The sequence below is a fragment of the Sorghum bicolor genome, chromosome 2 (genome assembly GCF_000003195.3).
Source record: "Sorghum bicolor cultivar BTx623 chromosome 2, Sorghum_bicolor_NCBIv3, whole genome shotgun sequence".
Taxonomy (NCBI): domain Eukaryota; kingdom Viridiplantae; phylum Streptophyta; class Magnoliopsida; order Poales; family Poaceae; genus Sorghum; species Sorghum bicolor.
In genome coordinates, this window is record NC_012871.2 from 14,217,611 (window position 1) to 14,234,999 (window position 17,389).

The following is a 17,389-nucleotide window of genomic DNA, read 5'->3' on the forward strand; positions in this document are numbered from 1 at the left end:
TGCACTATGAGACAAAGTTTTATGCATCCGTCTACGAATAGATCATAGACGATACTGTGTTTTTTAGAATTTGAAATTTGAATCATGACATGTAATAGCCGATTGAATATATAGAATCACTTGTCAAAACATGTAGGAAAGCTTTTTGCGTCAACGTTGAATAGAAATTAGTGGTTGGATGAATATAAATTAATTTTGTTAATGTATAGAAACATCTCCACATAGAGACGATCTTTTCTTCAAAAATTGAATGCTGACACGTGAGGACCGAGGAGGTGTAAAGAATTAATAGTCAAGATGCGCATAAAGGTTTTTAGTGCCACGTTGCATATAAATTAGTAGTTGAATTAATAAAAATTAATTTTGTTGCTGCGTAAAAACCTCTCCATAAGATGGACATTACACCTAACATAATCATAATTGTCTGTAACAACATCCCTGCTACAGGGCCTATTACAACCAACACCGTCACTACCCATACCCACATCATTCTTGGCACCAGGATATGTTTATTTAATAGATCAACAATATATAGAAACCTTACACCATAATTCCCTCTAGGGAAATGAAACATACAAAACACTACACACTAAATGTGAACTATCCATAATGTTCCCAACTAATAATATGCATAGACACTAGGTCAACCAAATATTGAAACCCAACCAAGGTTACATAGAAACCAATAGTTTCACTCATATCATCCAAGCATATAACCACAACATCTGAAAAACTAACTTTTTACATTAACCTAACAACTATATCGAATATCAAACTACACCACTGTCACAAGTCCAAGGAAGTTGCGGACGTCGCAAGCCATGTCCTATGACGAGCCACCATTGACCTCACACCAAATAGAGGAATCCTTTTGAGCATGCATAGAAACCTAGTTATGAAAAATATTGAAACCCAACTAAGGTTACATAGAAATCAATAGTTTTTCTCATCTCATTCAAGAATGTAAATACAACATATGTAAAACTACGCCACCGCCGCAAGCCAAGAAAGTTGCTCCAACAATGCATGTTAAAAAGTGTTAACAATACATAGAAGTGTGCTCCAACAATTTGAAATTCGAATTCAGTTGGGGGTGGAAACCTATGCAACTAAGTATAAATCATAGTTTCACCATGCATGTAAATCTATATTTGCAAGCATAAAAACTATTATTATTCCTTTGGATTAGCATCCCACAATCATGTGATCCTAGTTGACAACAAGCTCATTGGTGAGGATGTTGAGTGCCTCTATGTCGCCAGCGAGCGCATACAACCCTATCCCAAAGTTGGCTAGGCCACCAGGTAGCGAGCCAATGCAACCCTGTAATCCACATCTAAGCAATTTGAATCAATGCAAATAGGCACAAGAAAGTGGAAGATGTAGTACCAAATTTTTAGTATGCACAGAAACTCATTAATGCTAGACAAAAACTTATTGATGCAAATACTTTCTATGCATCCAAAAAAGTATTGTACATCTAACAAAAGTACAAAAGGTACTAGTGTCTCCAAATCCCATTATGAGAGGAGCCTAGGAGCAAGCCTAGAAGGCTAGAATGCTCCCCTAAATTGATAAGTGGGTGCATAGAAACATACATACAAGTTTTTATCAGGTTTGAAAACACAGTTCACCATATATAGAAAACTATACATGCAAGCAAAGTAACCAAAGGACTAGGTACTTGGCCAAGAGCAACTCCAGCTAAAAATATCACACACATGAACTAGACGCATAAAAACCTAACTCATCAAGTATAGAACAAAAGATTAAGATTTTAATTTTATAACAGACCACTAATACAAGTATCAAACTACATCTAGTCATATTGTCAAATCAAAATTGCTATGCATAAGAATCATAATTATTTATCAAACTTCATATAAGAGTGTTTAGATATTCCATAAAAATTGTTTAAACATATCATAAAAACATAAAACATTCTTCGATCTTGGTGCGGCTGGATCCCCTATGCTCATTGTATTTTAGTGAAGTATAAATATTCAAGGTCAACTTCATAAACACCCTATTTGGAGAGTACACAATAGAGAAGCATCTTGCCACGAACATCATAAATAGGCAGACTCATAAAAAGCAATGATAACAGTCGTAGAAGGTATGGCTGCAGCACACAAAATATGAGTTCTTACAGACTAATCCATGCCTAGGAGCTGCAAGCACACTAACTGATATGTGCCGTGTTTCAAATCTACAAAAACCAATCAAAATTTACAGTATATGAATGTGCAAAAACCTAACATAGTATCTCTGGCTAGACAAAAACATGAGACATGGTGCATAGAAACTTGTACACACGAAGCATGAAAATTCTGAACATATCCATCATCGAACTCATTCTCCAACTAACATCATCCATCACACAAAGAAGCATAGAAATTAACATGGAGGAGCATACAAGAAATTAACAATGCATAGAAAATCAATTTCACTAAAAAGTCATTTTTTACCGAGGAATTACCAACGTTCGACCTATATCAAGCACCTCAATGCCGTCGACCCCTCCACCACCGAGAGGACCTGTATTAGGTAGACTCGAGCATTGAGTCACCCCAGACCCGTGAGCCTATCGCCACCTGGACCTGATTGCCTCGCTGCTCGTCGCATAGAGACCTTCACCTGCATCATCTGCAGCCAATAATAATGTATAGAAATATACTCTGAGAAGTAAAGAAATATGCCCTGATAATACATAGAAATTTGTTTTAACAATATATAAAAACATGAATAACTAACAATACGTAGTAAAAAGGTTGCTACAAGATGATGGCCTCTTTCACCTGAATGCATAAAAATCTATGGATCAAGTAAAAGATTTTTAACGTAGCACTAAGGTTATCTTATAGATGGTGCTCTGCAGTTCTGGTAATAACTTCACATTCGCTGACTGTAATAGGTGAATCAAAATGTCAATTAAAATCACAACATCCAATAATCGAGTAGAAATTCATGCATACACATATTTTTTTCTAATTAGATCTCAAAACATTGTTAAGCATGCGTAGAAAGGTATACATACAAGCATAGTATCCAAAGGAAAACAAAAAAAAATAACTAGTGGATGGTATTCCTGCAAACAATCTAATTTCACAAATTGTATTTGTAGACAAACAGAAAATTCGGCATCAATGGAACGGATTGTAGAACCATCACATCAAAAAGAAAAGAGAATTGAGTAAAGTAAATCAACTAGAATCAAATGCATAGAACCATGTTCTTACAAGCATAGAAAAGTTACAATCTAACCATACATAAAAACTTATGAATAGAAACATAAAAACTTATACGCACAAGCATATAAAACCTGCTCACCACCACGAGAGCTCCGTGTCAACGACGCAACGCCTTCAGTGGCAAAACAAGCGACGATGGCAAGGCATCACGATGTGGGAGCCACCGCGTCCACCTCTGTGAAGGGGAAGCTGCCTAGGGGCAGAGGAAGCCGCACCACCTCTTCGGCGACGCCATCCATTTGGGATGTCGTCGTGGCCGGTGCCGCCACCCTCGCCTTTGAGCATGAGGCGCTCACTGTGCCGCTGCTCAGAGCACGGTGAGTCCCTAGGCCCCGCCTCCGCCGCCACCGCCGTTGCTCCTGGGGCGCCTCCGACGGACACCCTGCCCCTCCTCCCATCCCGGATCCAAGCCATCTCAGATCTGGGACATGAGGCACTGATCCTAGGAAAATCACCGCCGCCACCACAGGGAAGACGAGAACGAGGACCGGAGCAGCGCCGGCGCCGGCGCTGGCGTGTGCAGGAGAGACGACGGGGCCTGCATCTGTAGGGCCATCTCACCTGGATCGCATTGCGCGTAGAAGACCTCGACCTCTGCGAACGAAAGGAGGGAGCAATCGGGTGAGGTTGGGGTTCGAGCTTCCAAGTGGGTTATTAGGGTTCAGGGTAGCAGAAGGGGGAGAGAGGATTGCGGAGCGGCGGGCGCGGTAGTCCTCGAAGATGTCCTCGGCGCAGCGGGGAGGGTAGACGACGTGGCCGCGGCCGGAGGCGGCGTCCCCCATGGCGGGCGGGCAGGCGGGCGAGCGGCGTCGAGGAGCGCGGGCAGGGCCTGGCCCCTCTCGTGATCTCCGGCGAGCTGGTGGGTGAGGTGGCGAGGGCGCCGCCGGACGGAGGAGCCGGGAAGGCCGTCGGGCGTATCGAGACATGAGAGAGGGGGGATTTTTTTTATTTTTAATCTGGCCAATTCCGTCGTGAGAGAGAGAGAGAGGTTGGCTGCCTGATTTGAATCCGGTGGGCTAGTAGGTCCCACCTCTTGCGTCAGGGAGGGGGATGCGCCTAATCTTAGATTGTCCAGGGTACTGGTTCGGTGAAACCAGGTGGTTCAAGGTTGGACCAGGGCTTCCTATATTTATTGGAAGCCCTAAGCTTCTAATAGTATATATATATATAGTCTTTGCTTTTGTTTCTCACACCCACATTGGCTAGTTACGTAGCTAGCGCCATTTTGAACGCCCTACCATCCTCAATGGTTAGCTATTTGGCTAGCTAGATTTGAAGTTACAGGAAAAAAAGTAGGAGAGAGTAGTCACCAGCGACGAACAAATAACTAATCTATTTTACATAGTTCAAGAACATGTGAGAGGAATATATGAACCCAATAATACAATAATGAATAAAATATTCTTTGTTTTTATCTCTCACCTCCACGTCAGCTAACTATATAGCTAGTACTATTGCGGACTCTCAAAGAGAGAGATGTTATAGATCCACACAAAGTAATCGATAATATATCGTAGCATGTGGCCGCGCGGTGGTGCTTATCTCCTACCATCCAAAAGTGCTTTAAGATTCACACTCCAGCACACTCTCTCATGTGTTCAGCATTTTCTTTCGTAATGTTTTGCACTCTTTCTCCTGCTGCACATATCTCAAGGTTGTTTAGATGGCTAGGATAGTAGCTGCTGAGCATATAGAGGCTAGAAAAACGTGATCCAAAGTAATAATGTAAGAAGCTAGTCTCCCGCACACCTTTTTAGGGACCGTGACTTGAATCGTTACATATAACGCCAGGTGGTCCCTACAACAATGCACCACTAATAGGGTGGTCCCTAAAACAATTCAATAATAACCCTAGAATCCAGGTTAAGCTAGGCCTTGTTTAGATACACCCAAAAACCCAAAACTTTACAAGATTCTCCGTCACATCGAATCTTGCGGCACATGCATGAAGTATTAAATATAGTTAAAAAGAATAACTAATTACACAGTTTATCTGTAAATCACGAGACGAATCTTTTAAGCCTAATTACTCCATAATTAGACAATGTTTGTCAAATAAAGACGAAAATGCTACAGTGTCAAAATCCAAAAACTTTTTGCATCTAAACAAGACCCTACTTTTGAGGTACATTCTTTTACAATCCACAACTATTGTCTTTTTAAAGTCTATAGCTAAAATAACCAGGTTAGAACAACAATCTAACATGTACCGATGTACGTGCATCATGCTAGCTAATCAAAGTTGTAGAATTATATAACATGTAATATATGATATAATTTTCAAGGGCTAATTATGGAGGGGCCATTCTTGGATAGTTATAGTTTAGATAAGCAACCACTCTTGGACGTTTCTCTTTTTCTTGTATTTATTTATTCCTGTGAAGTTGTCTTGCTATTTCTTTTATTTTCCGAACCCTTGACCGAATTGATTGGGGGGGGGGGGGGGGCATAAGCACGTACAAGTATAACTTTAGTCTAAATCAGCTAATAACAAAATATCTTAGGTCGTCAGCGATTGTAGCTGGTAACATGCCTACCAGCCTAGTAGCCTACACCAGTAAATTCAATACATACCGACTTTTTTTTGATGAATTATACATACGGACTTGTATGAGATGACTTTGTATTAGCATTGATATATTTACAATTGTTAGCGACATCCCTGATCTATGTAGGGGAAAAAAGACCTAGCTCATGTAAAATGGGGGTAATTCACACCAAGGAATGGAAGGGAAAACAACTTCCCTATTATTGCCTAGGTAGAATCGATCTACAGGATAGGTACTCCTTCATATTCTGATATCTCCTGCTGGGTCTAAAAACAACAGTCGTCTTTCGACGAAAGAAAGAAAAAAACGGGTTAAAAGAGAAAGAAGGGATGAGTTCCGTTTGGGAGAGTTTGCATCGGCTCTAGCTTATCTAACGAATTAACTGTTCACGTACTGTTCACATGAGTTTTTTCTCTCTCTTTTCTTCTTCTCTCACACAGTTGATGGAGCTAGTTTTTTTTATTTCACCTGGCAAAATTTACTCATTATTACATCACCACTTGGCGGAATCACTCAAAAGCACTTAGCATCTAGAACAACATCAACATCAAGTAGAACGGCAGCAGGCGTAGACTCCATCTTTCGAACCAAGCTTGAGCGTAGGACAAGACCTCTAATCCTCCCAACCATCTCCCTGGTAGTTGTACTCAGTTCCAGAACCTGCCAAATAATTATTAGTATGATTTGTATTAGCCACTGACTTTCATCCTATGTTATAACTCTGTGAGAGAAGGAGAGAGGTAAGAAAAAGAGCTCATGTGAACCGTGCATGTGTTTAGATAGGTAAGAGCCAGTGCTCTGCTAAACGGACCAAAATGCAACGCCGCAAGTGGAGAGTCAGTCCATGTTAGAGCCCACGCAATTGCATTCTCAACAGAAAACCAAACTGCTATTGATGTCAAAGAATTTCACATGAGGCCCAATCTTGCTTAGTCTTCGGCTCTTGGTGCAACACGGACCGCTCCCCAACTGGGCTGGTGCAACCCGGCCCCCTCCCCAACTGGGCCTCAGCGCCACGGCAGCACGGCTAGAGCGTCCTCGCGGCTTCTCCCACGAAAGGTTGCAACACTGTTTTCTTTTCTCTCCACTATGAAATCTTTTATAACTACTAATACAAATGCATATACGGTATGCACATGTCTATAAATAAAAAAATAAATGACGGAGAAATAACAAGGAATATATCAACAAGTTAAGATTTTTACATAGAAGGAAATAAAATTTGCATCTATAAAAAACAAAAAAAAGATACAATTGGCATACATGTGGTTTGCAATTTATCTTCACAAAACGTACACTTGTCGTCACAACTAAAATTTTAAAAACTTCTCCTAGTGATGTGAGCTTCTCCTAGTGTTTTAGCATTCAAAATTTTGTATAAATTTTCTCTACTAAATGTCTCCTAGTGAGATTTCTATATGCTATGACTAGTAGTAGTGTTTTATTACTACTTACTAGGGGAAGTCCATCATTTTGGTAGTGCATACAATAGTGACCTTCTCTAGAGCCCAAATAAACAACCCATCTAGATAAGTTTAACAATTAAGATAGGCAATCTACATTCAATTCTTCTCATCTAGTAAAGGGTGTAAACACATTCATTTCTCTTTTTTATCCGTTGTGTTACCTGCCTCGGTTAATCCAAAACGCTGTCCTCCATTAAAGTACTATAGTAGTGCATCTTCCCCTCACTTCCTCTCTCCATTCCCTTTCTTAGAGAATTTAATCTCTAGATTCTTAAATTTATCTTGCAGATCTTTTGGTTGATGTATGCACTTCAAAATAATTGAAGACCAAAGGACCAGAACGGTGATTAGGGGGGGTGGTGCGAATGGGAGCCGATTCAAATTTTTAGCAAAAACTTGGTCTAGCAATATCCCAAATACAATCCATAGTTCTCTCAAGTAATGCTAGTCAAGATCACATAGTCATAACGAACCTAGAAACTATATTGGGAATATAATGAAGAAAGCGGAGATCAAAACGAGTGAACACGAAAACCAGCAGCAAAAACCAGCTTTTGCTAGTTTCCAAAACTGGCCTAAGCCAGTTCTTTAGAACACAGTTCACAGAAGAAAAAAAATTCAAAAACTGATCAAACCACCTCAAATAGTCATGAAATTTTGTGGAGAAGTTCACAATACTGTATAGAAGGTCTCCAGCAAAAAAACATCTCAATCAGAGTAAGTTGAAAAACCGGCCTAGGCTGGTTTGTGAAACTGGCCTCGACTGGTTTCTATTGTTTTCAACTAAATCTTCTTCAAGAAAAATTTGAAATAAATTCAAATGAGCTCCTAAAATTTTGAAACTTGGCACACACGTTGACTAACCCATTTATAATCTACCCCCAAGAGAACAACCCAAAAAGATCAAAACTTGAACAGGAATTTCACAATCCCTCCCTCAATTGGGGTTTTGTCAAAAAATCATCCAAAAGATGATTTCTATATGTTCATGGAAAATGAGTTAAACACCAGTGACTAGATAAGTTCCTAAGGGGTCATAGCACTTGAAGATCAATCATGAACAATCCAAAAACTTAGGATCAAAGATTTCAGAGAAAATTACCAAAAGAGGCTTCAGAAGGAGAGTTTTGGGAAGGGGAACTTGTGAGATGAGAGTTATATGTTTAAAACAATGGTTTTAACAAGTTCCAAGAATGCTATATATAACACTACAAAATCAAGGTTGCAACACAGCCATACTACTAGATTGAAAAATCACCCGAAATGACACTAAAAATCATCAAAAAGGAAAACCAAAGGGAGAAAGGATAAAGTCAAGATTTTAGCCAACAACTTGATTAAGCAATCATGAAATCTTCCCACTAGTCTAGTGCAAAAGCCTCAGTGAAACCTCAAGTCCTGCATTCCACTCCCCACGAGAGTGAATATTCTAGGATTTAATGGTGTTATATGCTTTTAGTAATAGGCGTCATTCATGTTAAGAGCAAGGAGCCTGTGGTGGCTTCATAAATCTTAAGAATTTGCTGGCTCAATCTTTAAAGATGCTTATAGGAGTATAGTTTATGTGCGTGCATTAATAGGGGGTAGTGTGTGTGTTGTGAGTGTCTGTGTCGTATTGTGTTATCACAAAAAAGAGATGGAAAACTAGAGTTGGAGGCCCAACATATCAAGATTGACTCTATCTCTCACAAAAAACAGATGCCCAGGTTGTATACGAACTCTATTTTTTACGTTATATCTATGGATGGAAAGATAATTTTATAATCTAACCAATGACATGGTTCCACATCAAAATTCGTTCAAAATCAATGAAAATCATCGAAATAAGTGGACATCCGGAATATGTCAGGGTGCTCAGAGTCACCGTCTCTGTTTGGGTCTCGTAACAACATCAAGACTCCTTAGAGACGTGAATAGGGGTCCTTTGTAGTTTTTTTTGACCATATATTCAATAGTTGTCACCTAAGTTAGGATTTAGGTTTTTCTTTAAATTAATATGTCATTGAACATGATTCGCGTGCTCGGTTACTCTGTCGCTACTTCACTTATTTTGTTAATTAGCCCGCGGACGATAATAACAACACTTGATAATGGGAGTAATAGAGAAATAGATATAAGTGCACTTTTAAGTTAATTTTGTGTAATTAAATTTGTGATTATTTTATCAGCATATTTGGTACTATAGTTTTATTTTCTCTAATTAAGGTGGTTATTTCTGTGCCTTGATACTTAACTTAACGTGGAGGTTTTTTTTGTTGGTCAAATAGTAGGATAATAGATTATGTGTCACCATTCTGTATTTTTTTAAGAAAAAAACTAAGACCCTCGTGGCTACAACTCGTGTAAACACATAGTTGACCAAACACAAAGCTGTTAATTAACATCATATACAACTGTTTGTTTCTGCCTCCAGAAGGAGAAACATCTAAACTAACAGATAGAAAATTGAAGCATCTACGTCGCAAGCATCAAGTGGATCTTATTGTACATTCAACTCCTGCCAATTTGCTTCGTCCTCCATTGGCACACACAAAGTTGACAATAGTATTGTACATCCTCACAAGTCGCTCCAGAACACGGACAGGATGAATTCCTCGCAGCTCCTGATCTTCCCTGCTCTAGCGGCGAACTCAACAGTTGGCCAGCTTTCTCAATGGATCAGCTCAAAGGAGATGGAGTCTTTCTTGCAGAGCAACCTCGGCACCATTCTTGCGTGCATCCTCTCCTTCCTGGCCGCCGCCGTCTCCAGCGCCGGCGGCGTCGGGGGCGGCTCGCTGTACGTCCCGATCCTCAGCATCGTGGCGGGGCTGAGCCTCAAGACGGCGACCGCGCTGTCCACGTTCATGGTGACGGGGGGCACGCTGTCCAACGTGCTCTACACCCTCTTCCTCCGCGGCGGCGGCTCCGGCTCCGGCCAGGGACAGGGACAGGGACAGCAGCCGCTGATCGACTACGACATCGCCGTGGTGTCGCAGCCGTGCCTGCTGCTGGGCGTCAGCGTCGGGGTGGTGTGCAACGTGGTGTTCCCGGAGTGGCTCATCACCGCGCTCTTCTCGCTGTTCCTCGCCTTCGCCACGTTCAAGACGTACGGCGCCGGCGTGAGGCGGTGGCGAGCCGAGACGGCGGAGCTGGGGAGGATACCGGACGCCGCAGGCGCCGAGACGGCTGCGGCGGAGGAGGCGCTTCTTGGACGGAACGTGAGTGGCGGCCACCGGTGTCAGTGGGTGGACTTGGCGGTGCTTGTCACGGTCTGGCTCTGCTTCTTCGTCATGCACTTGTTCATTGGAGGTGAGGGCGCCAAGGTATGAGAAATGAGAAATGAGATCCCCTGCCCCTTAATTGAAACCTTAATTCATTTTAATATGATTTATTAATTGAGCTGACACTGATGAATTTCGGACTTTGCTGTCATTTGTTGAATCCTTAGTTCTAGTAAGTGGAATGAAAATTTTTACAAACTGATTGAGAGGAGAAACATGTGTTGTTTTGCTTCTTCTCAGGGAGTTTTTGACATAGAGCCGTGTGGAACTGTATACTGGCTCATCACCGTAGCTCAGGTCCCTGTCGCCGTGGCTTTCACAGCGTGCATTGGGCAGAAAAGAAAATCACAGGCGCACGGCCAGGTACCGCAGAGGCAGAACCGTACCATAGAGGCATAGAGCAAACAAAATCAGGCACCAATGACGAATTGTGTTTGATGACGAATGATGCAGGTGATCTCGGCAAAGCGCAAGCTGGATGCGTTGCCGGCATACGTCTTCCCGGTGGCTGCTCTGCTGACCGGCGTCATGAGCGGCCTCTTCGGCATCGGAGGAGGCCTGCTTCTCAACCCTGTCCTCCTCCAAATTGGAGTTCCCCCAACAGTAAGATCCAAACAGTCCCATGTCTGCCTCCTGGACTCCTAAAGGCCAATAAATCGGGGGTGACAGTCCATTTCTGAATTCTTATAATTCTGAAGTCTGAATTGTGAGTTTTGTTCAGACGGCGTCGGCGACGACCATGTTCATGGTGCTCTTCTGCGCCTCCATGTCCATGGTCCAGTTCATCATCCTGGGCGTCGACGGGATCGCCAGCGCCGTGCTCTACGCGGCCACTTGCTTCGTCGCTTCCATCGTCGGGCTGGTCGGAATACAGGGCGCCGTAAGGAGGTCCGGCAGGGCTTCGCTGATCGTGTTCATGGTGGCCGGCGTCTTGGCCGTCAGCGCCCTTGTCATCGCCTGCTCCGGAGCTGCCCGTGTCTGGGAGGAGTACATGAGCGGGCAGTACATGGGATTCAAGATGCCCTGCTGAAGAACGTCGTTGCTATGTGATTTCAGAGTTTCATTTAATTTGCCAAAATAATCTGCTGAAATTCAGACCGATGTAGTGTGCTTGCCAAGGATCTGTGGAGTTACTATATATATATGCACTTGTTATCTGCAGTACTTGACTTGAGTTTTGGGTGAAACAAATGTGTATCCGCACCCAAATTTCTAGCATTTGGATCTTGCTATGAGATGGTGTCATTGACTGGTTAGCAGCTCTGAATTCTGATTATAAAATTTGAATTGTTTTTGGGCTGACTCTGGTCCGGTCCATGTTTGTTTTATCGCTTGAAATATTCAAATATGTCGATTGCCGAGCCCATCCCACCAGGTGGTGCGGCCCATCACGACATGCTGGAGTACTACTGCCTGACCCGACACGTCCGCACCAAGTCACATCTTTTCTCAAAAAAACACATGAATTCAAATAAAGCTTGGTACACTCTACACTTATTTCTCCCGCTAAAATAACCCACACATTATGCACCGAGGATTGTTGTACCAAGAATACAACTTCATAAAAACTAATAGCTTATAACCCTTCCTAGAAGAACTCGATCTGACGTCCACAATTCTTTGGATCATCCCACTGATGGGCTTCAACGCACACCGCACCATGCCCCGTACACCCTCCGCGATTAGTGATTGAATGCCACACCCCTAGCGCCTCGTGAATGCCTTGGTTGCCTTTTTCCCCAAAAAAACGAAACATTAATGCTCATAGGAGAGAGGGCGTGTAAGACAATGCCCCTAGCTCCCCTAGTGATTGAATGCCACGCCCCTAGGGCGCGGCCACTGGGGCGCCGCTGTCGTCGCCAGTGCACGAGTGAGTGCGGGCGCCTAGGCACGTTACGAGGGAGGAGCCCGGGTGTCGGAGCGATCTGCACAACATCCACGTGCTGAATAGACAACAACTATAGTTTTTACTTTTGGGGGTAATAAGCGGGGCCCATCAGCAGTGAGAGGGAAGAAGAGGAGGTGGGGAGGTAGACGCAAATGCTATTGGTTCACATGTCGTGGCCCATTGTAGGGAAGGGAGGGAGGTGGTCATGTTTTTTCATGAGAGTCAGTCCAAAGAGAGTGTTAAGATATTTTTGCAAATTTAAAGATGCATGACATGATGAGTACAACAAAACATTAAATACCCTGGCTCAAAGATATAAATATTTTATGATGTCATGTTAGATTTAACTTATAAATTATTTTTGTCCGCCTCTATTAATTATGTATTACCTAATTAATCTATAAATTATTGCACAAAATGAATTAGATTGTTATATTAGGTTAAAAAAGCGAGATAGAACATAATTGATCACCATTACTAAAAAACGGGAAAGAGACTAGGCTGAGCTGCGGAAAGGAGCCGCATAGTGGGCCAGAAAGGAAAAGAAGGGGGTGGAGTCCGAGTTAGGCTTGCTGTGGGGCTAATTTGCCTAGTTACAAGTGGAAAAGGATTTTTTTTTCTTTTTTTTAGAGACAGAGAAGAGGCTAAACTCTAAACAAGACCAAAAAAACTTCTAACTATGACCAAAACTTCAAATAAAAGCCAAACAACTTCAGGCACCCATGCATCTAAAGTAAAATAAAGTGCACCATATTATTTATGAAATATGCCTTTGAAAGGGATGAGGGAGAGTTAGGGTTTTATTTTTAGTTGTAGTTAGAGAGTAGAAATGGGAGGAGGCGGTTGCATGATGAATTCGAGCGTGGCGCAAATTCAACTAAAGTTTAGTTTGTTTTGGAAAATGATTTTGTTTTGAAGATTTCTCATCATGGGGATGATTTGTCTAATAGCATGACAAGAGGTTTTATTATCTTTTGATTATTTTGATGTGTATGTATGAAATGTTGCCGTAACATTAGCATAGGCGATGTATTAGTAAAGTGTAGTTTTGTAGAGACTTAAAAAGCTATGGTTGTTTTATCGGACAAAAAGGGAAGGCACCAACTAGAGCGTGTGTTGCAAGGATGGAGTAGTGGCTAAGATGAAACATGAGAGTAAATACTGAGAAAAAGCACATGTAAATGTGAGAAGGCACGAGAGCGATGTGGTCATGAAAAAAGCAAGTTGCACAACACACTTCTTGTTGTAAACAATGATGACTCTCTTCATAATAGTCTATGTGGAGTTCAACTCATCCGTGGAGCTATCGATGAGTGCTGCATGCATTGGCTTGTCTAAATTTTTTTAACCGCTATAAAAATTTAACATATATGTACACAAGTATATGAATCATAAAACACAATTACTGATAAAAAGAACATACATAGTTCATAAAATAGATGAGTATAGCTTTCTTAACATAGAACTGAAACATTACATACCCATAACAGTTGAAGAACAATATGTTTCAATATCACCACTCCTCATCATGTTTCAACAATTCTGCAAGTATATATCAAACCAATAATCCAATACTGCAAAAAATTCAATGTTGTTGCACTTGCAGGAAAAAAAAACAGTTTTGCATACCTTAGGGCACTCACAATGCAGACTCTATCATAGAGTCTATAGTTATTTATTACCTCGAACAATGTGGACTTAGAGTCTAAATAAGACTTGGAGTCTTATTTTTTCTACCTCTTTCCTCAATAAATATGCTGCCACATCAGCAAAACACCATAAATAATATGTAATTAATTGTCTTGGACTCTGTGATAGAGTCTTGCATTGTGAGAGCACTCCCAATGCAGAAACTATCATGGTTTCTATAGATATTAATTGTAGTGCCACCTAAACATTTTGCTGATGTGGCAATGTAGTTATTGAAGAGAGAGTAAAAATCATAGAAACTGGGTCTAAGTTAGAAACCATGTCTACACAAAATCCAAGACATGAAGTGATATGATTGGCTAAAAATAGAGGGAGAATGAATGTGATTGGGTATAAAAATATTCTATAGAAACTATCCATTGTGACCATAGTTTCTATATATATAGTGTCTCAAATTTAATGGGTATAGAAACTATATGTAGTTTCTAGCATTGGGAGTGCCCTGAGTGCCCTTATGCTTGTTCACTTTTCCTATATGATTTTCCGTGCAGATAACAGATCACTGACCATATATTGAAATTGAATAAACTAAAAGGAAAAGAAGAAACGTGAGTATATATGTACTTGTGAATAAAGGAGAATAGGGATAGACTGGTAGGACAGCAGCCAGGCTGAGCAGTTCAGTCTTCGAGTCGCGCTAGGATTCAGATTTCAGAGTGTCTGCTGGGCTGCTGCTTTGAGTTTGCCGATGTCGGAGTCTGATGGCCGTGCCCGGCGGCAGTTTCGCGGCCGTCAAGTTATCATCTGACCCCACGATTTTACGCACGCACGCGAGAGACGGAAAGGATACGACGGGCGGTAGACGAACAGACGGCGCCACGAGGGAATCAGGAAGGTTGCGAGCGAATGAAGTCAGTCCTGACTCTACGCCTTCGTTGTGCCGAGCGGAGGGACCAGTCTGTAGCTCCACCCCTCTTCGCCAGGCCCTTAGACAAGAGTGGACGCCCACACACATATAGATAAAAACGGACCAGGTATGTAAGTGATGATATTATCATCTGATACCATATTTATATCTGAATCTTTAAATCATGTATTTATAATGTTAACATCTAATTATAACCTATCCAGCATGTGTGACTATCCAAATTTGATTAGAAATAAGAAAAAAAAATAATATTAATCATACCCCTTCATATTCGATCCGTTTTCATCCCGACCCATAGGAAGAAAACATATTTCCACTGCTAAAATCTACGTTCCCATAAAATAAGTACGTACCTCCTTAAATTTACTCTACCTCTGTCACCTGCGTTACCATAACTAGGTGAATTTTCCGCGCGTTGCTGCGGGATTTTTTTAAAAAATAAATTATTATATACATAACATTACTATATGGTGTTTAGTCTATTATGTATGTATACATATGAATTGGACTTGCATGTATTTTATTGTATTAGATCTAGTAAAAAATTGCTAAGCTAATAAAACAAAAACTAATATTTGATTACATTATAGAGGAATTAATTGGTGATAAAACAAATAATATATGTACATGACTTGTATGTGAATATATTAAAGATTTAAAGTATTTCACATGATATAGATGACATGGTTATTTTTTTTATAATTAATATGGAATGACATGGACTTAGTGGGGAATGATGTGGACATCTTGCATGAAGAGATAAAATATTTAGTGGATCACTTAGTGGGGAATGATGTGGACACCTTGCATGAAGAGAGAATTCATCTAGTGGGGTTTAGCTTTATAAGAGTTATAGATAGATTAAAGATTTAAAGTATTCCATATGATATAGATGATATGGTTATTTTTGTAATTAATTAATATAGGATGACATGGACTTAGTGGGGAATGATGTGGACACCTTGCATGAAGGCATAGAACATTTAGTGGGTCACTTAGTGGGGAATGATGTGGACATTTTGCATGAAGAGAGAATTCATCTAGTGGGGTTTAGCTTTATAAGAGTATATGATATTAAAGATTTAAAGTATTTCACATGATATAGATGACATGGTTATTCTTTTATAATTAATATAGAATGACATGGACTTAGTGGGGAATGATGTGGACATCTTGCATGAAGAGATAAAATATTTAGTGAGTCACTTAGTGGGGAATGATGTGGACACCTTGCATGAAGAGAGAATTCATCTAGTGGGGTTTAGCTTTATAAGAGTTATAGATAAGACACACTTATGAAACTTTATGAACATTAATTAAATTTTTAGAAATGAAATACTTGGTTTTATATTTGTGGGGATGCTAATGGCCTTATTCACCTAAATTTTGTAAACCATAATAAAATGTTGAAATCTTATTCTATTCCGTCTAAAAGATCTATTCTAAACCTAATTTTTGTAAGCATGTTATAAGATATTTAGATTTTTAGATAAGTTCCAACTATATTAAAGGTCTTGTCCGTGTGAATTAGTTCTTTCTTACATGTAATCCAAACTTTCAAATTACACCAAATCTGTCTAGTACACCAAAATAGCCACCATAACTTGAGCACAAGTCGATTGTAAAATCCAATATAAGTTCATAATTTTTAAGATATGTCTTCAATTTTAAATTGCATTCAAATTTCATTCTAAATTTGTATTTTCTACTTGTTTTTTACCACTTCTGCTAAATATGTATATTTCTATGTGTGATTTAGGTTTTTCACTTCTTTTAAAATTGGTTCTCGATAAGTAATATTCCAAACATTCTTATTTTGAAAGTCGAGTGTAACTAAAATTGACAGTAACTTATTTTAAAATTTTGCTACTAGAGTACTGTTTTCAAAAACCGTTCTTTTGAATTTCAGAACTTGGACCGACATAAGTATTCAACAATAAATTTGCAGGCCTTATTTTTCTTTTTTTCGGTGTCCCTTATATACCGATTGCAATGTCATTTCATTTTTGGACACAAATTTGTGGTATAACACATGAATATAAACCGTTTAAAGTTGATCTAAACGTCACAAATTTTGTGTTAGCTGCTTGGTTTTCACCTAATTTCTGAGCTGTCCATCTGTTCGGGTGAGAAGTGGTTGGTTCACACCTCAATTTGAGTTGTCAGCTGCATTTTTTCTCAGCCGTTCAAATAGATCTAACGCTAAGAAAATTTGGGTGTGAGCTTCCGATTTTGCACCTGAGTTTGGGAGTTTGGAGTGATAATTAGTCACATTCTTTACTTTTCTTTGAGATGGCTAGTCAGGTTATTTTCTCCTCTTGCAACCCTCGTTTTTTTTTACCGTCAATTTCCTCATCCAACAACTCACACTCCTTCCTTCTCCTAATACCCACCGTT

General features: G+C 40.4%; 1 protein-coding gene and 1 long non-coding RNA gene across 2 annotated transcripts; one reads left to right on the forward strand and one right to left on the reverse strand.

Moving 5' to 3' along the window:
• Positions 490–3,383, reverse strand: LOC110432977. Its single transcript, XR_002450320.1, has 3 exons — positions 3,331–3,383; positions 2,480–2,646; positions 490–889 (listed from the first exon to the last, which is right to left on the reverse strand). It is a non-coding gene; the product is annotated as an uncharacterized LOC110432977 (long non-coding RNA).
• On the forward strand, positions 9,851–11,792 carry LOC8057333 (sulfite exporter TauE/SafE family protein 2). Its single transcript, XM_002459707.2, has 4 exons — positions 9,851–10,568; positions 10,767–10,889; positions 10,980–11,129; positions 11,248–11,792. Exons 1-4 carry the CDS (start codon positions 9,852–9,854, stop codon positions 11,554–11,556), a joined length of 1,299 nt encoding a protein of 432 aa, XP_002459752.1. The 5' UTR covers position 9,851; the 3' UTR covers positions 11,557–11,792.